The following is a 25,671-nucleotide window of genomic DNA, read 5'->3' as shown; positions in this document are numbered from 1 at the left end:
ACACACATTGGTACGTTTGTATGTGTTTACACCTTTTTACACAAGTACAGAAACACACAAACATGCTTACAATGAACACACACAAACAAGTGCAGACAAAAATAAAACACGTATGTGACGTACACAACAGCACATACATATTGAACGTGTTCTAAACGCAGGAGTACACGCTGTCTATTCTGCTGTCATACACTGCAGTTTCCTTTCGCTCTCTCTCCCACCAGGGACATTCAGTTTGGTCAGGTGTTGAAAGGAAAAGTCAACAGCAGTTGACGCACTTTGAGGTTTTTAACGCACGAGCTCTAAAACTCATCCCACACCACGATGTCGGGAATCCCACTCGGAATGTGGAAACGACTGCGGGTCGGGGTACATCTCAATAATCTAATTTGGCGTCCTCTCCTCGTGTCCTTACTGGGAGAGAGAGAGGGGAGGAAGAGAGAGATCGAAAGATCAAGAGATCGAGAGAGTGAGAAAGAGACAGGGGAGAGACAGGAAGAGGAAGAGAGACAGACTTTGAAAGACTGAGAGGGAAGGAGAGAAATAGAGAGAAGGAGAGAGGCAGAGGTGTTCTGACCAGCTGTTGACTTGGATGACTTCACACCACCCATTGGCTGATCTCATTAGTCCAAACACACAGCTAAGGTTACACACACTGACGTCCGGCATTAGACGGGGGTCCGGCACCCTGCTTCTGACCAGGGGGGTCTAGCTGCCAACCACCAACCACCTAACCACCCAATACCATGGAAGTTGGTAAGAGGGAGTTAAGCAACGCTGAAATGACTTAAATGACTTAAATGTAAATGTAAATGTAAATGACGTTGGCGTTGGAAATTCGGCTCAGACGACACGCTTGATGCGGGTTCAATGAGAACAGCCCAACGCACGCACAAACGGACGCACAGATGAGGGGATAGAGAGGTGGACTTACTGGAAGGGGAGGCGCAGGATGGGGTGGAGTTCTGGGCAGGACCCCATCCCTTCATGTTGAAGGCAGACACCTGGAAATAGTAATAATCTCCCTGCCACAGAACAACACAAAGAGATGGCATTAGCACAATGCGCTATGAAATAATAAAATGAAATAAATGAAACAAAAGAAATGAAATATTATTACTATTAAAGGGTCTTTTGAATTATTTGCGATAATGTGTCTCTAATAGTGATGCAGTTGACAAATTATGTATTCTCTTTCATAGCATTTACATTGGGCGGTAATGTTTGTCCCTGCATGTCCTCATACTGTCTGTGTGTGTGTGGGCGGCATGGCGACAGAGCCTAGAGGACCTATATGCACCGGGGGATTTCTCCTGCACAATAATGTCCCCGGAGCGTCTGTCTGTCTATGTGCCCGTCTAAAATGAAAACCATAAATCAGGTTATGTATTGCGTGCGTGCGTGTGTGTGTGTGTGTCTGGCTGTGCTCCCTTATGCAATGACGGGAGCTGAGATTTTAAACAATGAAATGTGTTTGAGCAGTTTATTTTTTACAGAACTCTTTCTGCCCTAATTTAAATGTGTGTGTGTTACGTGCGTGTGAGTGTGTGTTTATAGAGTGTGTGCTCAGATGACTAGGGACTAGAAAGGAAACTGAATTTTTGGAGTACAGAAGTATCACATGATAAAAGGCCTTAACAATGTGACATCTAACCGAGTGGCTCAGACACATATGTGATTCCTATCATGGCCCTTCATGTGGAATAGTGGCCTTCCAAATGTTTTTATCGGTCAAAGCTACCAGCTGTTGGAAAGCTAACTGTTGTGTTTTTGTGTGTTGCTTTCTCACCCGTAAATGGGGAAAGTGTAGCTGTATGCCATCACTGGCAGCCTTTATAAGGCCTGAGGTGGAAGCAGTGGAAATGTGCTTTTCAGACACATGGGAAAGTGTCGATCTGACTGAGACATGGTGACATTTTGACATTCTGATTGAGCATCACTCTGATGTGATGGGCCTGTGTGTGTGTGTGTGTGTGTGTGTGTGTGTGTGTGTGTGTGTGTGTGTGTGTGTGTGTGTGTGTGTGTGTGTGTGTGTGTGTGTGTGTGTGTTTGCCTCTCTAGCTGAGGTATTTAACTTGGATGTAAGATTTGATGGAAATGAAATTATTCATTGATAGCTGGGGGAGAAAACCATCAGTGCTTTGGAATAGCCCTGTGTTGTATTCAGTAGGGAAAAAACTGAGTGAACCAGGTATGCCAACAGCATACCACCCTGCATCCCACTGCTGGCTTGCTTCTGAAGCTAAGTGGGGTTGGTCCTGGCTGGTCCCTGGATGGGAGACCAGATGCTACTGGAAGTGGTGTTGGAGGGCCAGTAGGAGGCATTTATTCCTCTGGTCCCCCCCCCCCCCCAAAAAAAAAAATATCCCAGGACAGTGATTGGGGACATTGCCCTGTGTAGGGTGCTGTCTTTCGGATGGGACGTTAAACGGATGTCCTGACTCTCTGTGGTCACTAAAGATTGCATGGCACAAGAGTAGGGGTGTTAACCCTGGCTGTATTCCCCATCTGGCCCTTATACCATCACGGTTACCTAACCATCCCCAGCTTACAATTGGCTCATTCATCTCCCCTGTAACTGTTCCCCAGGTTGCTGCTGTAAATGAGAATGTGTTCTCTGTCAACTTACCTGGTTAAAAAAAAGGTGCTAACTAAACTTGTCCAATTAGAGTGTAGAATGCTCTTTTTTGTTGCAAAGCGTTTTGGTATGGTGTGCCCTACTGAACATGAATATATACTCACGCGTGTGAGGTCGGTAATGTTGCACTGCAGTAGACTGGTGTCCTCTACTAGCGCCTCACCCAACAGAGGACTGAGGGAAGGGGAACCGCTCCAACTCACTGTGGAGCGCACACACACAGTTACATTAGTGCATTTCGTACCTACTTTCCTCCCAGTCTCTATAGAATAATAAACATGACTTCATGTCTTATTAGTAAGCATTGCAAGTAGCATGTAACGGGTGCTGACCTTTGTACTTGGTGACTACTGCAGAGTTGACACTGAGAGGCTCCTGGAAGTCCACCCTCAGACTGGAGCTGCTAAGGACAGACAGACGGACAGAGCTGGGAACATCCGGAGGGCCTGTGGACGGACAAACATCTTCATATTATCCGGTATTGTTGGCTTTTTAGGGCTTCAACAATGTTATTCAGTGAGTCAGTGACAGTCAATCAGGGCTGACAAAAAGTCAGAAATAGAATATGTCACATACACAGCACTCCCCGGAAAACAGGGTAAAGTGTTGCTGTGTGGACGGTTGTGGTTAAATCGAGATCAACTAAATTGATATCGCACTTTACAATCATTCCTCAGTCGACTTGCAGTAACACAGTTACATACAATGTTCAATCAGCCAAAGACGTCTTTTTTTCTTTATTCATAATCATAACACGCACCTTCCACTATCTGAAGAATTTCACTACTGTGTTTGAGTGCCTGAGAAAAGCCTACAAAATGTGTCTGGTCATAAAAGCATGGAGTATGTAAAGTAATGAAGAACTCCTCTATGCATCAAAGTCCAGATTGAGTAGGGTGTAAAGGGGCTGTCTGTCTACCTACCACCACGCGTGTCAAGAAATGCCTATAAAAAGTTAAAGAGGGAACATAGACGCACTACACACACACCCCAGACGCGAGCGCACACACACGAACACACACACGCACACATAGGCCTACTCACACATGCATGTGCTCACACATATAAGCATGAACACACACGCTTGGGTGTATACACACACACACACACACACCCCGCTCTGTCCCAGCCATCACAACGTGGAACCTATTAACAGCTCAGCCCAGACAGAATGCCACCAAAAAAAAAGACAAAAAAAAAATGGAAATCAAGGCGACGCTGGAAAGATCTGGGCCCCAACTGTACTTCAAGTGGAGCCTAGCACATGATCTCTGGCTCCAAAATATCTAACGCACGCACGCACGCACGCACGCACGCACGCACGCACGCACGCACGCACGCACGCACGCACGCACGCACGCACGCACGCACGCACGCACGCACGCACGCACGCACGCACGCACGCACGCACGCACGCACGCACGCACGCACGCACGCACGCACGCACGCACGCACGCACGCACGCACGCACGCACGCACACACACACACACACACACACACACACACACACACACACACACACACACACACACACACACACACACACACACACACACACACACACACACACACACACACACACACACACACACACACACAGCATATTTTACAATTAAGTGGCACAAAGCAGTGCCCCCTGTGTGTGTATTATGTGTGTTATGGCGTGTGTGTCCGTGTGTGTGTGTGTCTACTAACTGGCATGCTCAAAGCCCGTCTGCATGCGTCTGAAGAGCCGGTGCCTCCACTCCCAGGCCTTGAGTTGCCTCTCATGGTCCGACGCCTCCCGCTCCCCGGGGAACTCACTCCGCACCTGGGCCTGCAAGTCCCCCACACGCTGCTCGGCCTCACGGACCAACGTGGCCAGGTGCACCGCACGGCCCTCCAGGCTCACAACTGCAGGGCACAAACACACACAGTTGTAATTTGGATTACACACTAAGGCAACGATCGACACATTACCAGCCGTGCTCTTGGAAATAATAGCATCACTTTTGGGCGAATAAAGCATCGTGCAGGTATCCTTTCATTCTAAGAAAACCTCCCCCTCTTTTCCCATAATCCACTGGTAAAACCCTCAAGCCTTTTTAATGTCTCTGTTTGTCAGAGGCACTAACGCAAATTCCTCATTAAATCCCATTTAACTGCGCAGTCACTCTTTAAGGGTGACATCATTTAGAGTTAAAATGACAGAGAAAATGGGGTCATGAAACTAAGTGTGGACAGGCGGGGTTTGGTTCCTCTGTGGTGCAAGGATTTCAAGGGGACACCCAAAATGATGAGAAAACTGTTTGTCGGGTGCTGTAAGACAGAGGTATAACTACGTTATTATAGATCCGCCTCTCTTACTACCTAGCCCAGTCTCCCTGACTCAAAGTGGGTCTTGAGTGAACTTCAACGTGTCACCGTGTCTCACTTAACTGTGTTCATGCATGTCTCAGTATGTCTCACTGTGTTTCGTTTCGTTTCTTGTACCATCTGAGCCACAGGGGACGACCACTATGAGTCTATATGGTGTCTATGAATGCCTATGTCTGTCTCTCTACGTCTGTGTCTGAGACAGTACGTCTACAGTATGTCTCAGTACGTCTCTGTCTCAGGGAGCCGCAGACAGACTCTCTGAAGTCTCCCGCAGCAGAATCAATGGCTTTTCGGAGCTTTCGTTCAAAGCCTAACGAAAGCACTGCATTGTCTTTGATCTCAATTCTCCTCAGATGGACTTTGATTAGAACGCTCTTATAAAAACGCCGACGCGGTATCCTGGTTGGGGTTTGACGGGAGAGCCCTTTATTTCTCTCCTCCTCCCTCCCTCTTTCTCGTTCCCCCTCTTTTTTTCTTCACGTGTTGTTTGGGCTCCGGAGAGCAATCAAAGAGCAAACTTCAGTAAACACCACTTTCCATTCAAGTGTTTTCAATTTGGTGATACCTTTATAAAACGTCTGGATAGGTTCTGGAAAGGGAGCGCAAACACAAATAGTCTGGGAACGCTCGGCGAGGCCTAATCATTAGCAGAGGGTGAGACGGTGGAGGCTGCTAGATCACAGGCGGCAGAACCTTGTGAAGATGACTAATATTGCATCATAATGCCATAGCGACGCCCCCTTTAGCACCGTTATGTTTTTCGGCTATCACTCTTTCTTCTCTCGCTGCCAGACTGAGAGACAACAACAGTCAACTTTGACATGCTCTCTAGTGTAGGAGCGCGCTGTTGTTTGGTGCGTCGTGAGAGGTTGGTTGTTCTGCTTACTGTGACAGCTGCTCTGGTTGCCGTGGCAGCGGGTGCGGTTTCCATGACGACGGCCGCGCTTGCCGGAGTGAGGATTAAGTTACTTTTAGACGCTGATCTAAAGTCAGTTTTGCATTCTAAGAGTTAGGATTTGGGGAGGGTAAGCTGATCCTAGGTATGTACCAAAAGGACCTATTGTACTCATACTGTGGTACATGAGGAAGGAGCATGCTCCATATTTTCTTCAATAAACAACTGTTATGACGCTATAAGCTAAGGAGCAGGCGCGCAAGTGGGCAGACAGGCAAGCAGATGAACAGACAGAAAGTCAGACAGAACGAAAACAGCTAGTCTGCCAGTCAGCCAGTAAGCCAGCCAACCAGCCAGCCAGAACAGGTACCCACAGTGGGGGCTTTCCTTGGCTCCGGCGCGGAGCAGCAGCCTGGCCATGGGTACGTTGTTGGTCATGACTGCGATGTCCAGGGGCAGCAGGCCCTCACTGTTAGGGGTGTTGAGGTCCAGCTCCTCCATACTGTACTGGGACAGGAGTAACTGCACCAGGTCCATCTCTTGGTGCTCCACCGCCTCGAACAGCGCCTCGTTACTCTGGAACTAACACACATCAACACATGTTTAATGAGGTGTTAGGGGCTTGTGTTGTGTCTGTATTGAGTCTGTGTTGTGTCTGCGTTGATTCAGTATTGAGCCTGTGTTGCATCTGTATTGAGTCTGCGTTGATTCTGTATTGAGTCTGCGTTGATTCTGTATTGAGCATGTGTTGATTCTGTATTGAGCCTGTTTTGATTCTGTATTGAGCCTATGTGGATTCTGTACTGAGCCTGTGTGGATTCTGTATTGAGCCGATTTTTATTCTGTATTGAGTCTGTGTTGATTCTCTATTGATCCTCTGTTGATTCTGTATTGAGCCTGTGTTTATTCTGTATTGAGTCTGTGTTGATTCTGTATTGAGCCAGTGTTTATTCTGTATTGAGTCTGTGTTGATTCTGTATTGAGCCTGTGTTGATTCAGCATTGAATCTGTGTTGATTCTGTATTGAGCCTGTGTTGATTCTGTATTGAGCCAGTGTTTATTCTGTATTGAGTCTGTGTTGATTCTGTATTGAGCCTGTGTTGATTCAGCATTGAATCTGTGTTGATTCTGTATTGAGCCTGTGCTGATTCTGTATTGAGGTTATGTTGATTCTGTGTTGAGCCTGTGTTTAACCTGTATTGACCCTGTGTTGAGCCTGTGTTTAACCTGTATTGACCCTGAGTTGAGCCTGTGTTTAACCTGTATTGACCCTGTGTTGAGCCTGTGTTTAACCTGTATTGACCCTGTATTGACCCTGAGTTGAGCCAGTGTTTAACCTGTATTGACCCTGTGTTTAACCTGTATTGACCCTGAGTTGAGCCAGTGTTGAACCTGTATTGACCCTGTGTCCCTCACCATAGTGGACTTGCGGAGGCGCTCCTTATCGCCTCGTCCCGATACCACACTGTCCTCCAGGCCAGGCAGGTTGCCCACACGGAACTTCCCTGACAGGTTCCTGTAAAGGCGTCGGGCGGCACTGGGGGATGACAGACTGGTGGACTTGTTCCGGATGGGAGGAGGATGAGGCTCTCGCATCTCTCGCTGGTTCATCTTGGCTGAGTCGGCCCTGTGGGGAGACGGGGGAGGGGTTGGATAGGGGCAGAGGAGGGCGAAAGGTTTTGGTGAGTATTAGTATCAATTGTATCGGTCTTAGTATGCTATTTTAGCAGATGCTTTTATCCAAAGTGACTCAGAGTTTATAGTGGTAACTATAGTGTATTCAGTATTTGTGGACCATGAGGGAATCAAACCCAAAAAGCCTGGTGTTGCTAGGACTTACCCACTGAGCCACTGGAACCACAGTGTGCATGGGGTGAGTGTTTGTTGTACTTCTGGTATTTTTGAATCACTTACACCAGTGGTGGGAAATGTACCCAATTGTCATACTTGAGTAAAAGTAAAGATACCTTAATAGAAAATGACTCAAGTAAAAATGAAAGTCAAAAATGAAAGTCACAAGTAAAATACTACTTGAGTAAAAGTCTAAAAGTATTTGGTCTTAAATATACTTAAGCATCAAAGTAAATGTAATTGCTAAAATATACTTAAGCATCAAAAGTAAAAGTACAAGTATAAATCTTAAAAAAAAAAAAAAAAAGTAAGTTCCTTATATTAAGTTAAGCAGCCACATTTTTTTATATATTTTTTTACAGATAGCACACTCCAACACTCCAACACTTTGTAAACACATCATTTACAAATGAAGATCAGATCAGAGGCAGTAGGGATGACCAGGGATGTTCACTTGATAAGTGTGTGAATTGGAAAATGTTTCTGTCCTGCTAAGCATTCAAAATGTAACGAGTACTTTTGGGTGTCAGGAAAAATGTATGGAGTAAAAAGTACATCATTTTCTTTAGGAATGTAGTGAAGTAAAAGTATAAGTTGTCAAAAATATAAATAGTAAAGTACAGATACCCCCCAAAAATACTTTTTCCTTAAGTACTTTACACCACTGACTAGGACTGTGGTTGCTAACACTTTTGAAGAATGTACCAAACATTACCTATGTTACCTTAGATACTGTGATAATAAACAGTACATTGCTTGTTAATATCTTTATAATGTCTTGTTTAGAATGTCCTTAACATGGAGACTATGTTAAAGACTAAGAAAATACAGCCGAAACACATTACCCTGCAAACAACAATGAGTCGTTAGGAAGTCCACGGAACATCACAAAATGGTTGCCTAAAGTCTTCCGGACGTTGTGTCATGGTCCCCTGGAGGTTTTGTTTAGTCCCCGGTTTGTCCAGAGGACGTCTCCGAGGACGTTTATAGGACTTTCTTGGAATGTTGTGTCATGGTCCCCTGAATGTCCTCTGAACGTCCTTGGGATGTTGTGTCATGGTCCCCTCGAGGTTTTTGTCCAGTTCCTGGTTTGTCCCGGGGATGTCACCTGATGGTCGCAAAGAAACGTTCTCCCCCCAACAAAAACTTTTTACCCAGGGCCCGCACACCATAGTTTCATTACAAGCCAAGCCCATCAAGGCCCTAACTGGTGAACCACTGATCCAGCCACAGCTCTTTGTCTTTTGGCAATGCTAAGGACACCCACACAAACAGTGCTTTTAACAAACAGTGATTTTAACTGACATATTTGACACACTTTGACGTACATGATTATATTGTTTATGTTTATTCATCCGGTAATTATTGTTCAACTTGTCCTCGGCATACCGGTCTTCCTGCTACGCCACCACGTCTGCATCAATGAATGACTTCACCTGTCGGCCTATTCCTACACTTTGCACTTCATAGTAAATCTCAGCTCTGTGAAGAATGCACCGAAGAAAAACAATTTAATTTACCCACGTGATTCAGAAGTAACATTAAAACAGAATAATATCAACAACAGACAGCTACACTGAAAACTCAAACTCAAATAGATGAGATAAGTAAATAAAATCAGCGAGAGCATAGTCAGATTAACGGGTAACTAAAATAGCAGTGCAGATGGCACTCTTCTGTTAAGTGCAGAGATGTATTATACAGTAGGTAAGGAAGGTGTAGGGGACATTGCGAGTTCATATCCCAGGTGCAGTCATTTTGAAAAGTCTGTACTAAGTGATCATGTCAAATTTACGTCATTTAGCAGACGCTATTATCCAGAGAGTGCAGACATTTTCGTACTGGTCCCCCGTGGGAATTGAACCCACAACCCAAGTGTTGCAAGTGCCATGCGCTACCAACTGAGCTAAACGGGACCAAATGCAATCACATTGCCATTGACTAAAGGTTTGTACACTATTTTAGCTGAACAGAATACCACTTACCTTAATTCATTTACTTATAAAGTAATTACGTTTGCTAACGACACAACAGTGGTAGGCTTGATCACCGACAACGATGAGACAGCCTATAGGGAGGAGGCCAGAGATCTGGCAGTGTGGTGCCAGGACAACAACCTCTCCCTCAATGTGAGCAAGACAAAGGAGCAGATCGTGGACTACAGGAAAAGGAGGGCCGAACACCCCACCCATTGACATTGACGGGGCTGTAGTGGAGCGGGGTCGATGGTTTCAAGTACTTTGGTGTCCACATCACCAATGAACTATCATGGTCCAAACACACCAAGACAGTTGTGAAGAGGGCACGACAACACCTTTCCCCCTCAGGAGACTGAAAAGATTTGGCATGGGTTACCAGATCCTCAAAAAGTTCTACAGCTGCATCATCAAGAGCATCCTGACCAGTTGCATCATCACCTGGTATGGCAACTGCTTGGCATCTGACCGTAAGGCGCTATAGAGGGTAGTGCGTACAGCCCAGTACATCACTGGGGCCAAGCTTCCAGGACATATATACTAGACAGTGTCAGAGGAAGGCCCAAGAATCATATCACCTCCACCTTACCTGTCACCCTAGACCCACTTCCATTTGCGTCCCACCCCAATAGGTCCACAGAAGATGCAATCGCCATCACACTGCACACAATTGGGTCCAGGACTTCCTGACGGGCCGCAGGAAACAACATCTCCACTTCACTGATCCGCAACACTGGGGCCCCCACAAGGGTGCGTGCTCAGCCCCCTCCTGTACTCCCTGTTCACCCATGACTGCGTATTCATGCACGCCTCCAACTCAATCAGCAAGTTTGCAGACAACACAACACAGTAGTAGGCTTGGTTACCAACAACAAAGAGACAGCCTATAGGGAGTAGGTGAGAGCACTCAGAGTGTGGTGTCAGGAAAACAACCTCTCACTCAACGTCAACAAAACAAAGGAGATGATTGTAGACTTCAGGAAACAGCAGAGGGAGCACCCCCCTATCCACATCGACGGTACAGCAGTGGAGAAGATGGAAAGTTTTAAGTTCCTCGGCGTACACATCACGGACAAACTGAAATGGTCCACCCACACAGACAGTGTGGGGAAGAAGGCGCAACAGCGCCTCTTCAACCTCAGGAGGCTTAAGAAATTTTGCTTATCACCTAAAACCCTCACAAACCTTTACAGATGCCCAATTGAGAGCATCCTGTCCGGCTGTATCACCTGGGATGGCAACTGCACCGCCCACAACCGCAGGGCTCTCCAGAGGGTGGTGCGGTCTGCACAACGCATCACCGGGGAGCAAACTACCTGCCCTCCAGGACACCTACAGCACCCGATGTCACAGGAAGGCCAAAAAGATCATTAAGGACAACAACCCCCCAAACCACTGCCTGTTCACCCCTCTACCATCCAGAAGGCGAGTTCAGTACAGGTACATCAAAGCTGGGACCGAGAAACTGAAAAATACCTTCTATCTCAAGGCCATCAGACTGTTAAATAGCCATCACTAACACAGAGAGGCTGCTGCCTACATACAGACTTAAAATCATTGGCCACTTTAATAAATGGATCACTAGTCACTTTAATAATGCCACTTTAATAATGTTTACATATCTTGCATTACTCATCTCATACTGTATGTATCTACTGTATTTTATACCATCTATTGCATCTTGTCTATGCCGCTCGGTCATTGATCATCCATATAAACTCAACAAAAAAAGAAACGCTCTATCACTGTCAACTGAGCCATAAACTGAACAAGTTCCACAGACATGTGACTAACATAAATGGAATAATGTGTCCCTGAACAAAGGGGGGATCAAAATCAAAACTAACAGTCAGTATCTGGTGTGGCCACCAGCTGCATTAAGTACTGCAGTGCATCTCCTCCTGATGGACTGCACCAGATTTGCCAGTTCTTGCTGTGAGATGTTACCCCACTCTTCCACCAAGGCACCTGCAAGTTCCCAGACATTTCTGGGGGGAATGGCCCTAGCCCTCACCCTCCAATCCAACAGGTCCCAGATGTGCTCAATGGGATTGAGATCCGGGCTCTTCACTGGCCATGGCAGAACACTGACATTCCTGTCTTGCAGGAAATCACACACACAATGAGCTGTATGGCTGGTGGCATTGTCATGCTGGAGGGTCATGTCAGGATGAGCCTGCAGGAAGGGTACCACATGAGGGAGGGGATGTCTTCCCTGTAACGCTCAGCGTTGAGATTGCCTGCAATGACAACAAGCTCAGTCCGATGATGCTGTGACACACCGCCCCAGACCATGACGGACCCTCCACCTCCAAATCAATCCCACCCCAGAGTACAGGCCTCGGTGTAACGCTCATTCCTTCGACGATAAACGCAAATCCGACCATCACCCCTGGTGAGACAAAACCGTGACCCGTCAGTGAAGAGCACTTTTTGCCAGTCCTGTCTGGTCCAGCGACGGTGGGTTTGTGCCCACCGGGTTTGTGCCCACCGTTGTTGCCGGTGATGTCTGGTGAGGACCTGCCTTACACGAGGCCTACAAGCCCTTAGTCCAGCCTCTCTCAGCCTATTGCGGACAGTCTGAGCGCTGATGGAGGGATTGTGCATTCCCGGTGTAACTCGGGCAGTTGTTGTTGCCATCCTGTACTTGTCCCACAGGTGTGATGTTCGGATGTACCGATCCTGTGCAGGTGTTGTTACACGTGGTCTGCCACTGCGAGGACGATCAGCTGTCCGTCCTGTCTCCCTGTAGCGCTGTCTTAGGCGTCTCACAGTACGGACATTGCAATTTATTGCCCTGACCACATCTGCAGTCCTCATGCCTCCTTGCAGCATGCCTAAGGCACGTTCACACAGATGAGCAGGGACCCTGGGCATCTTTCTTTTGGTGTTATTCAGAGTCAGTAGAAAGGCCTCTTTAGTGTCCTAAGTTTTCATAACTGTGACCTTAATTGCTTACCGCCTGTAAGCTGTTAGCGTCTTAACGACAGTTCCACAGGTGCATGTTCATTAATTGTTTATGGTTCATTGAACAAGCATGGGAAACAGTGTTTAAACCCTTTACAATGAAGATCTTTGAAGTTATTTGGATTTTTTACGAATTATCTTTGAAAGACGGTCCTGAAAAAGGGATCTTTCTTTTTTTTCTGAGTTTATTTCTATGTATATATTCTTATTCCATTCCGTTACATAGATTTGTGTGTATTAGGTAGTAGTTGTGGAATTGTTAGTTCACTTGTTAGATACTGCTGCACTGTCTAAACTAGAAGCACAAGCATTTCACTACACTCGCAATAACATCTGCTAACCATGAGTGTGACCAATACAATTTGATTTGAAAATTGTCAAAGCCTCCAATCACCCAAATCATAGACTGTTCTCTCTGCAACCGCACGGGAAGGGGTACCGGAGCGCCAAGTCTAGGACCAAAAGGCTCCTTAACAGCTTCTACCCCCAAGCCATAAGACTGCTGAACTATTTACAACCCCCCTCTCCTGTTTTTACACTGCTGTTTATTATCTATGCATATTTGTATAGAACCAAGACCTGTCTCTTGCATCTTTTTGGGGGTTTCATGAGGTAGACCAGGAAAATCGCTGGGCCCTAATAACTTGGACCGCTGGGCCCTTTAACTTGGACCAGGAGTTTTTCCTGGTCAGGTGGTCAGGACACGGTTATTGAATTCCATGCCAATGTGCCAGCCAACAAGGTGGGTATTGCATTGGCATCATTTCACGGTCATTATGATAGGTAACATATGAGTCATCATTGGCACTTCCAACTGCCCATCGCTGTCCCACTGCCAGTCTCCCAGTCCTGCCCTCTCAACGTGGCACCTCTTTCTAATGAGAGGCTGAGGTGAGGTCATTCCTTCTCATTCCTTCCTATCTTGGCATCTGTGGCATGCCAGCTATCCTGCCCTCTCCACTGCCACGGGAACTATGTGAATGACTGTGTGTTTCTGGGGGAACCTGGGCTGTCGTGCTAACACACACTTAGCCGTTGACGGAAATGTCAACGGGACGCAGAGGCGACGATGACGTATTCCGTCGCCCGATCCCACGTAAGAAAGAGAGAAAGAGAGAAAGGAAGGAAGAAAGAGAAATTGTGAAAAATGTCAGAGCCTCCCTCTCTGCTTAGTCAATAGTGAATCACCTATTAAATCAATGTGTGTCATGGACCGAATGCACGACACACATTGAGCCTGTGGTAAAATAAGTATGAAGTCAATTTTCAATGCTCTTCAAGTTCTAGATAGACAATTAGTCGTGTTAATAGATAATTAATAGAGGACTGAAGTGAGTTACAGTGTTTCTGTACTCAAGATGAACACACACACACACACACACACACACACACACACACACACACACACACACACACACACACACACACACACACACACACACACACACACACACACACACACACACACACACACACACACACACACACACACACACACGGAACAACAGCTGACAGTGGCGGCGGTGCCCACACATCTCCAACATAAAGGCTACGGTCGGCGGAGCCGGCAATCAGCCCCGCGTCAACCCCTTTCACAGGCAGGGCGACACACCAAAATACACCCATCCCATCCCCACTCTCACCTCTCCCTCTCTCCTCCGTCTATGTTCTGTCCCATAATAGAGGCCCTTATTTTAGGCTTCCTCATGTTCCCTGGGCTAACCTATTCCAGGGGCAGATAAACGCAGCAGGTATTTGGAATCATTTTTCCATGAGGCAGGGCCGGGATGCAGAGATAAAACAGAGATATATTTGTAATGCTCCGAGTATCCATTTCAAAGAGGAGGTAGTAGAGGAATTTCCAGCAGGCTTATTGTTGTTTATTGTTTGAGATGGAACAGACATTTTCTGTCAACCGCCAGAACAGCCCATCACTCTTTGACGACATTAAGGCGGGGGCGGGGGGCGGCTTTCAAAGATCAACGGATACCGCCCGCCTGTCACGTGGACTTGTCCGAAAGTCACTCCTCAATGACAGTTACTACTTCCCCAGAGACTCCCTAATGTCCCCAACACCAGAGAGAGAAAGGGGGAAGAGGAAAGAGGGAGAGATAGATGGAGAAACAGAGAGGAAATTGGGGGTGGGTGGGGGTTTTGAGCAATGAGGGCGAGACAGAGAGAGAGAGAGAGATGGAGAAGGACAGAGAGAGAGAGCGAAAGAACGAAAGAGCAAACGATAGCCATGCAGCATTGAAAGCCACAGCATGCTAACACGGCCCCTCTCAACACCCAATTTGTCAAAGTTGGGAATGGGGGGGGGGGGGGGGGGGGGGGAATAGAATTAGCCCATACCAGTCCACTTTAGAGAACAAAGAAGAACCCTGACCTCGTCAGTCCACTTCTGGTAAAGACCAGCACCCAGCAGGGACATGGAAAACCCCCATGTACAACAGGACAATGACAGATGTAGAACAAAGATGATCAAATACATGTTGTATACAGTCAGGCTCAAAAATATTGGCAGCCTTGATAAAGATGAGCAAAAAAATACTTTTTAAAATTAATAATACAATACAGAGCTATGGTCCAACATTTTGAAAATTATTTGATTTTATACTAATACAATTACTCAGAGAAATAGATTTTGTTTAACAAAATGATCCTGGGACCCTTGTGAATTTGACCAAGTACCAGGACATTTTAGCCAAAAACCTGGTTGGCTCATCCAGGAGGCTGACACTTGGCCGCAAGTAAATCTTCCAGCAAGACAATAACCCCAAGCAAACATCAAAACCACAAAGAAATTTAATTGACCACAAAATCTACATTTTACAATGGCCATCCCAGTCTTCGGACTTGAACCCCGTTGAAAACCTGTGGTTTGAATTGAAGAGGGCAGTCTATAAGCGCAGACGAAGGATATCAAGAATCTGGAAAGATTCTGTACGGAGGAGTTGCCTGAGATACCTCCCAATGTGTTCAACAATCTCAAACATTTTCGAAAAAGGCTCAATGTTGTTATCCTCGCAAGGGGAGTGTGCTGGAGTACTGAAAACAGGAGTAGTAATAACATTGACCTCTATCTATTTCAGATTTTTTTTATTACCTGTTAATAAACAAAATCAGAGCAATTGTATTAGTATAAAATAATATAATAAACAAATAAAATAAAACTGAACATGCTTTTGTCACGTTCCTGACCTGTTTTCTGTTGTTTGGTATGTGTTTATTGGTCAGGGCGTGAGTTTGGGTGGGTAGTCTATGTTATGTGTTTTCTATGTTGGGTTAATGGGTTGCCTGGTATGGCTCTCAATTAGAGGCAGGTGGTTTTCATTTCCTCTAATTGAGAGCCATATTAAGGTAGGTGTGTTCACATTGATTGTTGTGGGTGGTTGTCTTCCGTGTCAGTACATGTTACCACACGGGACTGTTTCGGTTTGTCTGTTCCTGTTCGTGTGTTCTTCGTTTCATGTAAGTTCGTAAGTTTAGGTCTGTTTAGTTCGTTTTGTTATTTTGTATTTCTAAAGTGTTATTTCGTGTTTCGTCGTTTTTGTCTAATAAATCATTATGTCAACATACCTCGCTGCGTGTTGGTCTGATCCATGCTCCTCCTCATCCGAGGAGGAGGAATATGACGACGATCGTTACAGAACCACCCACCAAACCCGGATCAAGCAGCGGGTTAACGGACAGCGCACGAAGCAGGATTTCTGGTCTTGGGAGGAAATCATGGAAGGAAAAGGACCATGGGCTAAAGTTGGAGTGAATCGCCGCCCATGGGAACAGCTGGAGGCAGCTCGGAGAGCGGAGGAAACCGGAGAGAGGAACCGGCGTTATGAGGGGACGCGTCTAGCACGGAAGCCCGAAAAGCCCGCAAGTACAACCCAAAAATGTATTGGGGGGGGGCTAAGAGGTAGTGGGTCTAGGGCAGGTAGGAGACCTGCGCCCACTTCCCAGGCTAACCGTGGAGAGCGGGAGTACGGGCAGACACCGTGTTACGCAGTAGAGCGCACGGTGTCTCCTGTACGTGTGCATAGCCCGGTGCGGGTTATTCCACCTCCCCGCACTGGTAGGGCTAGATTGAGCATTGAGCCAAGTGCCATGAAGCCGGCTCTACATATCTGGCCACCAGTACGTCTCCTTGGGCCGGCTTACATGGCACCAGCCTTACGCATGGTGTCCCCGGTTCGCCTACATAGCCCGGTGCGGGTTATTCCACCTCCCCGCACTGGTCAGGCGACGGGGAGCATACAACCAGGTAAGGTTGGGCAGGTTCAGTGCTCAAGGGAGCCAGTACGCCTACACGGTCCGGTATATCCGGCGCCACCTTCCCGCCCCAGCTCAGTACCACCAGTGCCTGCACCACGCACCAAGCCTCATGTGCGTCCTCAGAGCCCTGTACGCACTGTTCCTCCTCCACGCACTCTCCCTGTGGTGCGTGTCTCCAGCCCAGTGCCTCCAGTTCCGGCACCACGCACCAAGCCTCATGTGCGTCCTCAGAGCCCTGTACGCACTGTTCCTTCTCCCCGCACTCGCCATGAGGTGCGTGACCTCAGCCCGGTACCACCAGTGCCGGTACCACGCACCAGGCCTATAGTGCGCATCGAGAGTCCAGTGTGCCCTGTTCCTGCTCCCCGCACTAGCCTTGAGGTGCGTCTCTCCAGTCCGGTACCACCAGTTCCGGCACCACGCACCAGGCCTACTGTGCGCCTCAGCGGGTCAGAGTCGGCCGTCTGCCCAATGCCGCCTGTACTGCGCGTCTGCCCAGCGCCGTCTGAGCCATCCGTCTGCCCAGCGCCGTCTGAGCAATCCGTCTGCCCAGCGCCGTCTGAGCCATCTGTCTGCCCAGCGCCGTCTGAGCCATCTGTCTGCCCAGCGCCGTCTGAACCATCCGTCTGCCCAGCGCCGTCTGAGCCATCCGTCTGCCCAGCGCCTTCTGAGCCATCCGTCTGCCCAGCGCCTTCTGAGCCATCCGTCTGCCCAGCGCCTTCTGAGCCATCCGTCTGCCCAGCGCCTTCTGAGCCATCCGTCTGCCCAGCGCCTTCTGAGCCGTCCGTCTGCCACGAGCCATTAGAGCCGCCCGTCTGTCCCGAGCCATTAGAGCCGTCCGTCAGTCAGGAGCCGCTAGAGCCGTCCGTCAGTCAGGAGCCGCCAGAGCCGCCAGCCAGTCAGGAGCCGCCAGAGCCGCCAGCCAGTCAGGAGCTGCCAGAGCCGCCAGCCAGTCAGGAGCTGCCAGAGCCGCCAGCCAGTCAGGAGCTGCCAGAGCCGCCAGCCAGTCAGGAGCTGCCAGAGCCGCCAGCCAGTCAGGAGCTGCCAGAGCCGCCAGCCAGTCAGGAGCTGCCAGAGCCGCCAGCCAGTCAGGAGCTGCCAGAACCGCCAGCCAGTCAGGAGCTGCCAGAGCTGTCCTACAGTCATGAGCTGCCCTACAGTCATGAGCTGCCATACAGTCATGAGCTGCCCTACAGTCATGAGCTGCCCTCCAGGCATGAGCTGCCCTCCAGTCATGAGCTGCCCTCCAGTCATGAGCTGCCTTACAGTCATGAGCTGCCTTACAGTCATGAGCTGCCTTACAGTCATGAGCTGCCCTACAGTCATGAGCTGCCCTACAGTCATGAGCTGCCCTACAGTCATGAGCTGCCCTACAGTCCGGAGCTGCCACCCAGTCCGGAGCTGCCACCCAGTCCGGAGCTGCCACCCAGTCCGGAGCTGCCATTAGTACAGAGTTGTCCCTCTGTCCTGAGCTACCTCTCTGTCCTGAGCTACCTCTCTGTCCTGAGCTACCTCTCTGTCCTGAGCTACCTCTCTGGCCTGAGCTACCTCTCGTTCCTGAGTTGTCTCCTTTATGTAGGAGGGGCCTTAGTGAAGGTTCCTGGACCATGGTCGGGGGCGAGGGTCGCCACTCAAAGGACGCTAAGGAGGGGGACAAAGACAGTGGTGGAGTGGTGTCCTCGTCCACCGCCGGAGCCGCCACCGCGGACAGATGCCCACCCAGACCCTCCCCTTGAGTTTTAGGGGTGCGCCCGGAGTTCGCACCTTGAGGGGGGGGGGTTCTGTCACGTTCCTGACCTGTTTTCTGTTGTTTGGTATGTGTTTATTGGTCAGGGCGTGAGTTTGGGTGGGTAGTCTATGTTATGTGTTTTCTATGTTGGGTTAATGGGTTGCCTGGTATGGCTCTCAATTAGAGGCAGGTGGTTTTCATTTCCTCTAATTGAGAGCCATATTAAGGTAGGTGTGTTCACATTGATTGTTGTGGGTGGTTGTCTTCCGTGTCAGTACATGTTACCACACGGGACTGTTTCGGTTTGTCTGTTCCTGTTCGTGTGTTCTTCGTTTCATGTAAGTTCGTAAGTTTAGGTCTGTTTAGTTCGTTTTGTTATTTTGTATTTCTAAAGTGTTATTTCGTGTTTCGTCGTTTTTGTCTAATAAATCATTATGTCAACATACCTCGCTGCGTGTTGGTCTGATCCATGCTCCTCCTCATCCGAGGAGGAGGAATATGACGACGATCGTTACAGCTTTATAAGTCAGTATTTGTATAATGTATCTTATACAGTCCTTTTTGCTCATTGTTATCAAGGGTGCCAATACCTTTGATCCTGACTGTATACCGATATACAGTTAATCAGGACTGGAATTCAATATGACAAAGATGATCATACATCCTAAAGCCAGCAACTAAACTCAGGATCTATACGTGCCAATGACAGGTCTAGGACAAAGATGATCAAATACGATCTAACAAAAATGGCCTTTATTCATTTTAATGCCTCTATATGTCATTTTATGTAATCAAATACATACAGTATATTCCATCAGGACTGGAATCCAATGTGTCTAAAACATGTATCAGTGACACCCCGGCAAAGGTTAGAGAACCCTTCATCTTGGGAATGTTACAAGAGGGTAGAACATATGCTGTAATAGCCACGTAAGGTACATTACACGCCCCATTCCTGCCTTTTAACACGCAGCGAGCAGGAAACAGTCCCGCTGGGAACAAAAGCCGCACAGAATCCTGGGTTTATGCTTGGCCCCTCACCAAGCCCACATCAAATAGCACAGCTAAAAATCCACCACACACACACGCACACACACCTCTCTGCTGTAGCCCCCAACACCACACCCCTCTCTCTCCTCTCCTCTCTCCCTCCATCCCTCCTCCTCTCCTTTACCACCTCTTCTCTACTCCCCTCCTTTCTCTCCCTCTCCTCTATTAACTCTCTCCCTTCATCCCCCTCCTCCCCCCTCCATCCAACCTCCTCTCCCCTATCAACTTTTCCTTTCATCCCTCCCTCTCTCCCTGTCAGTTCCCATTGGAGCTCCGACCTGGGGAGTGGAATTACAAGGCCCTGCCTTAGTCCGATAACACATGGATGCCTACTGCATAACAGGGGAGCTGTGTGTGTGTGTGTGTGTGTGTGTGTGTGTGTGTGTGTGTGTGTGTGTGTGTGTGTGTGTGTGTGTGTGTGTGTGTGTGTGTGTGTGTGTGTGCGTGCGTGCGTGCGTGCGTGCGTGCGTGCGTGCGTGCGTGCGTGCGTGCGTGCGTGCGTGCGTGCGTGCGTGCGTGCGTGCGTGCGTGCGTGCGTGCGTGCGTGCGTGCGTGCGTGCGTGCGTGCGTGCAAGCACATCAACTACTGAGAAACCGGGTGACGATAACACATCGACTACAGAGAAACAGGGTGACGATAGCACATCAACTACTGAGAAACAGGGGGACGATAACACATCAACCACTGAGAAACAGGGTGACGATAACACATCAACTACTGAGAAACAGGGTGACGATTACACATCAACTACTGATAAACAGGGTGATTATATCAGGACATTGGTCAACTGAGGAGTTGTTCATCCTTCCCCCTCCCTTCTATCTCTCTTACGGACTTTCTCCACATTTCTCACTGCAGGTTCCTTTGTATTTGTGTTTATATGTGTGTGTATTTATGTGTGTATGCCTGTGAGTGTGTGTACACCTGTGCATGTGTGTGTGTGTGAGTGTGCATGTGTTCGTGCGCATGCGTGTGCACCCGTGCGTTTCTGTGTGTGTGTCTGTCGTGCTCCCAGGTCAGCTATGTGCTGACAAGCTGGCCCCTCCACACCAGGCCAGTCTGCCGCCACAGGCCTCCATAAATCTCTACTGGGCCGTACGGCGGGAAGGGGAGGCTGGGGTCAGTGTGTGTGTGCACTGTAATGTGTATCTCCAAATTTCTGCATGTCTATGTGTATCCTTCTGTCACATGAACAACATACACAACATATGGATATCCATAGCCCTTATCCACAGATCTAGGATCAGATTACCCTACCCTATCCCAACCTTAACCCCTGGGGAAATTAAAAACCATAAGAGCCTGTATCAGTGGTTAGGGGTCACTTCTACAATTATCATAGTATTCATTTGACAGAAGGTGAAGGATGATATGGTATTGCCGAGAAGGACAAGGCAAGGGAAAAGAGTATGAACAGATTTGTGTTTCAGTGTGTGTGTGTGTGTGTGTGTGTGTGTGTGTGTGTGTGTGTGTGTGTGTGTGTGTGTGTGTGTGTGTGTGTGTGTGTGTGTGTTTCAGTGTGTTTGTGTTTCAGTGTGTCTGTGTGTGTGTGTGTTTCAGTGTGTGTGAGTGAGAGAGAGACAGAGAGAGATACACATTTAGGCAGGACGGTAAGGGAGAGTAGGTTAAGTTGAACCATTTTTTACATTCAGCATCACTCTGGGAAACATAGTATTTTTTCGATCAAAGATACAGTTGAAGTCGGAAGTTTACATACACCTTAGCCAAATACATTTAAACTCAGTTTTTCACAATTCCTGACATTTAATCCCAAAAAATTCCCTGTCTTAGGTCAGTTAGGATCACCACTTTATTTTAAGAATGTGAAATGTCAGAATAATAGTAGAGAGAAGGATTTATTTCAGCTTTTATTTCTTTCATCACATTCCCAGTGGGTCAGAAGTTTACATACACCTAATTAGTATTTGGTAGCATTGCCTTTAAATTGTTTAACTTGGGTCAAACATTTCGGGTAGCCTTCCACAAGCTTCCCACAATAAGTTGGGTGAAATTTGGCCCATTCCTCGTGACAGAGCTGGTGTAACTGAGTCAGGTTTGTAGGCTTCCTTGCTCGCACACGCTTTTTCAGTTCTGCCCACAAATTTTCTATAGGATTGAGATCAGGGTTTTGTGATGGCCACTCCAATACCTTGACTTTGTTGTCCTTAGGCCATTTTGCCACAACTTTGGAAGTATGCTTGGGGTCATTGTCCATTTGAAAGACCCATTTGCGACCAAGCTTTAACTTCCTGACTGATGTCTTGAGATGTTGCTTCAATATATCCACATAATTTTCCTGCTCATGATGCCATCTATTTTGTGAAGTGCACCAGTCCCTCCTGCAGCAAAGCACCCAAACAACATGATGCTGCTACCCCCGTGCTTCACAGTTGGGATGGTGCTCTTCGGCTTGCAAGCCTCCCCCTTTTGCTCCAAACATAACGATGGTCATTATGGCCAAACAGTTCTATTTTTGTTTCATCAGACCAGAGGATATTTCTCCAAAAAGTACAATCTTTGTCCCCATGTGCAGTTGCAAACCATAGTCTGGCTTTTGTATGGCGGTTTTGGAGCAGTGGCTTCTTCCTTGCTGAGCGGCCTTTCAGGTTATGTTGATATAGAACTAGTTTTACTGTGGATATAGATACTTTGTACCTGTTTCCTCCAGCATCTTCACAAGGTCCTTTGCTGTTGTTCTGGGATTGATTTGCACTTTTTGCACCAAAGTACATTCATCTCTATGAGACAGAACGTGTCTCCTTCCTGAGCGGTATGAAGGCTGCGTGGTCCCATGGTGTTTATACTTGTGTACTATTATTATTACAGATGAACGTGGTACCTTCAGGCATGCTCCAAAAGAGTAACCTTGTGGAGTTCTACAAAAAACTTCTGAGGTCTTGGCTGATTTCTTTTGATTTTCCCATGATGTCAAGCAAAGAGGCACTGAGTTTGAAGGTAGGCCTTGAAATACATCCACAGGTACACCTCCAATTGACTCAAATATGTCAATTAGCCTATCAGAAGCTTCTAAAGCCATGACATAATATTCTGGAATTTTCCAAGCTGTTTAAAGGCACAGTCAACTTAGTGTATGTAAACTTCTGACCCACTGGAATTGTGATACAGTGAATTATAAGTGAAATAATCTGTCTGTAAACAATTGTTGGAAAAATTACTTGTGTCATCCACAAAGTAGATGTCCTAACCGACTTGCCAAAACTATAGTTCGTTAAAACTTCTTACGGCTGAAATCCCGTTAACAGGATCGATTTGACAACAGCCAGTGAAAGTGCAGGGCACCAAATTCAAACAACAGAAATCTCATAATTAGAATTCCTCAAACATACAAGTATTATACACCATTTTAAAGATAAACTTGTTGTTAATCCCACCACAGTGTCCGATTTCAAAAAGACTTTACGACGAAAGCATACCATGCGATTATGTTAGGTCAGCGCCTAGTCACAAAAAACACAGCCATTTTCCAGCCAAAGAGAGGAGTCACAAAAAGCAGAAATAGAGATAAAATTAATCACTAACCTTAGATGATCTTCATCAGATGACACTCATAGGACTTCATGTTACACAATACATGTATGTTTTGTTCGATAAAGTTCATATTTATATCCAAAAACCTCAGTTTAAATTGGCGCGTTATGTTCAGTAATGTTTTGCCTCCAAAACATCCGGTGATTTTGCAGAGAGCCACATCAATTTACAGGAATACTCATCATAAACGTTGATGAAAGATACAAGTGTTATGCATAGAATTAAAGATATACTTCTCCTTAATGCAACCGCTGTGTCAGATTTCAAAAAACTTTACGGCAAAAGCACACCTTGCGATAATCTGAGTACAGCGCTCAGCCATACAGATACCCGCCATGTTGTGGAGTCAACAAAAGTCAGAAATATCATTATAAATATTCACTTACCTTTGATGATCTTCATCGGATAGGACTCCCAGGAATCCCAGTTCCACAATAAATGTTTGTTTTGCTCGATAAAGTTTGCGCGTTTAGTCCAGTAATCCAAATGCACAAGGCGCGGGCACTAAGTCCAGACGAAAAGTCAAAAAAGTTCCATTACAGTTTGTAGAAACATGTCAAACGATGTACAGAATCAATCTTTAGGATGTTTTTATCATAAATCTTCAATAATATTCCAACCGGACAATTTCTTTGTCATTAGAAATGAAAGGGAACGGAGCTTGTGCTCACGGCCGCACGCGTGACTAAACTAAAGGCTTTCTGCCAGACCCCTGATTCAAACAGCTCTTATTCGCTCTCCTTTCATAGTAGAAGCCTGAAACAACGTTCTAAAGACTGTTGACCTCTAGTGGAAGCCGTAGGAAGGGCAATCTGACCCCATAGACACTGTATATTGGATAGGCAATCACTTGAAAAACTACAAACTGATTCCCCACTTCCTGGTTGGATTTTTCTCAGGTTTTTGCTTGAGAAACTTTAGAGTATTTTCTATCCAAATCTACTAATTATGCATATTCTAGCTTCTGGGCCTGAGTAACGGGCAGTTTACTATGGGCACGCTTTTCATCTGGACATGAAAATACTGCCACCTTACATAAGAGGTTATTAACAAGAAACTTGTGGAGTGGTTGAAAAATGAGTTTTAATGACTACAACCTAAGTGTATGTAAACTTCAGATTTCAACTGTATCTACATATATTTCAGAATGTATCCTGTAATCAGTATTCATGTACACATTACAGTTTTGAAAACATAGCTTGTCCAAAAAAAGTGGTCTCTTGGCACAACTTGAGCCACGGGACAGGGTAAGTTAAGCCGCCGACAAATTTCTGTACCGAATGAAATATTACCACTAACTTCTTAAAACCATGTCTGTCATAATTTCCCAAATACAATTCAACAGAATCACAATCACTTTTTGTCTTTTAATCATTTGAATCATATTTTAACACAAGCTTAACACCGAACAAACACTTTGTAACATAGGCCAGGCCCTGTTGTTACCTCATAAACCTGCGATAATGCCTTGAATTACACATGGGAAGAAAACACTTCATTTTGTTCAACTTGCCATTGGCTCATGCTTTGGTTCACCTTACCCCATGGCCATTGGCTCAACTTACCCCAAGGCATACATTTTGACTATATTAGCCCACGCAGCTATAAGGGTGCACTTTCATGCTAGGTTTATGACCTCATATTGAAGCTTACAGAGAGCCCAACTGATGTATAAAACACTCTTAACTTCACTAGGGTAGGAATTTCGGAATTTTGGATGAAAAGCGTGCCCAAATTAAACTGCCTGCTACTCAGGCCCAGAAGCTAGGATATGCATATAATTGGTAGATTTGGATAGAAAACACTCTAAAGTTTCCAAAACTGTTAAAAATAATGTATGTGAGTATAACAGAACTGATATGTCAGGCGAAAACCTGAGGAAAATCCATTCAGGAAGTACTATTATTTTGAAAGGCTGTTTTTCCATTGAAAGCCTATCCACCATACAAAGACTTAGGACTCCGTTCACGATCGCTATGGCTTCTTCTACAGGTATTGTTTCAGGCTTTTACTCTGAAAAATGAGGGAGATACAGCACTTTCAATGAGTGGACAGTGGACATTTCCAGAAATTAGTCCAGCGCGTGATCGGGAGTGAGCATTTCTTGTTTCAACTTTTCTATTGACGAAGCTTTTGTCCAGTTGAAATATTATTTATTATTTATGACAAAAACAACCTGAGGATTGATTTTAAACATCGTTTGACATGTTTCTACGAAATTTTATTGTACTTTTTCGACTTTTCGTCTGGATGTTGAGAGCGCACTTTGTGCCTTTGGATTACTGAACTAAACGCACCAGCAAAACTGAGGTTTTTGGACATAAAGAGGGACATTTATTGTCTAACATGGAGACCTGGGAGTGCCACCAGATGAAGATCATCAAAGG

At 46.6% G+C, this 25,671-nt stretch overlaps 1 protein-coding gene across 1 annotated transcript in view; it reads right to left on the bottom strand.

Annotated features, from left to right (window-relative positions):
• LOC120045760 (ankyrin repeat and fibronectin type-III domain-containing protein 1) overlaps positions 1 to 25,671 on the bottom strand; it is a gene marked incomplete at its 3' end in the record, with an annotated part of 91,870 nt that overhangs the window by 19,662 nt on the left and 46,537 nt on the right. The window contains exons 3-8 of the mRNA XM_038990692.1: positions 7,309 to 7,519; positions 6,267 to 6,474; positions 4,335 to 4,532; positions 2,971 to 3,084; positions 2,743 to 2,840; positions 935 to 1,025 (exon numbers count right to left, since the gene is read on the bottom strand). Coding sequence (XP_038846620.1) covers positions 935 to 1,025; positions 2,743 to 2,840; positions 2,971 to 3,084; positions 4,335 to 4,532; positions 6,267 to 6,474; positions 7,309 to 7,503 — 904 coding nt within the window. The remainder of the gene's footprint in view (positions 1 to 934; positions 1,026 to 2,742; positions 2,841 to 2,970; positions 3,085 to 4,334; positions 4,533 to 6,266; positions 6,475 to 7,308; positions 7,520 to 25,671) is intronic.

This window comes from Salvelinus namaycush, chromosome 4, assembly GCF_016432855.1.
Source record: "Salvelinus namaycush isolate Seneca chromosome 4, SaNama_1.0, whole genome shotgun sequence".
NCBI lineage: Eukaryota > Metazoa > Chordata > Actinopteri > Salmoniformes > Salmonidae > Salvelinus > Salvelinus namaycush.
This window is presented reverse-complemented; position numbering and strand designations above follow the sequence as displayed.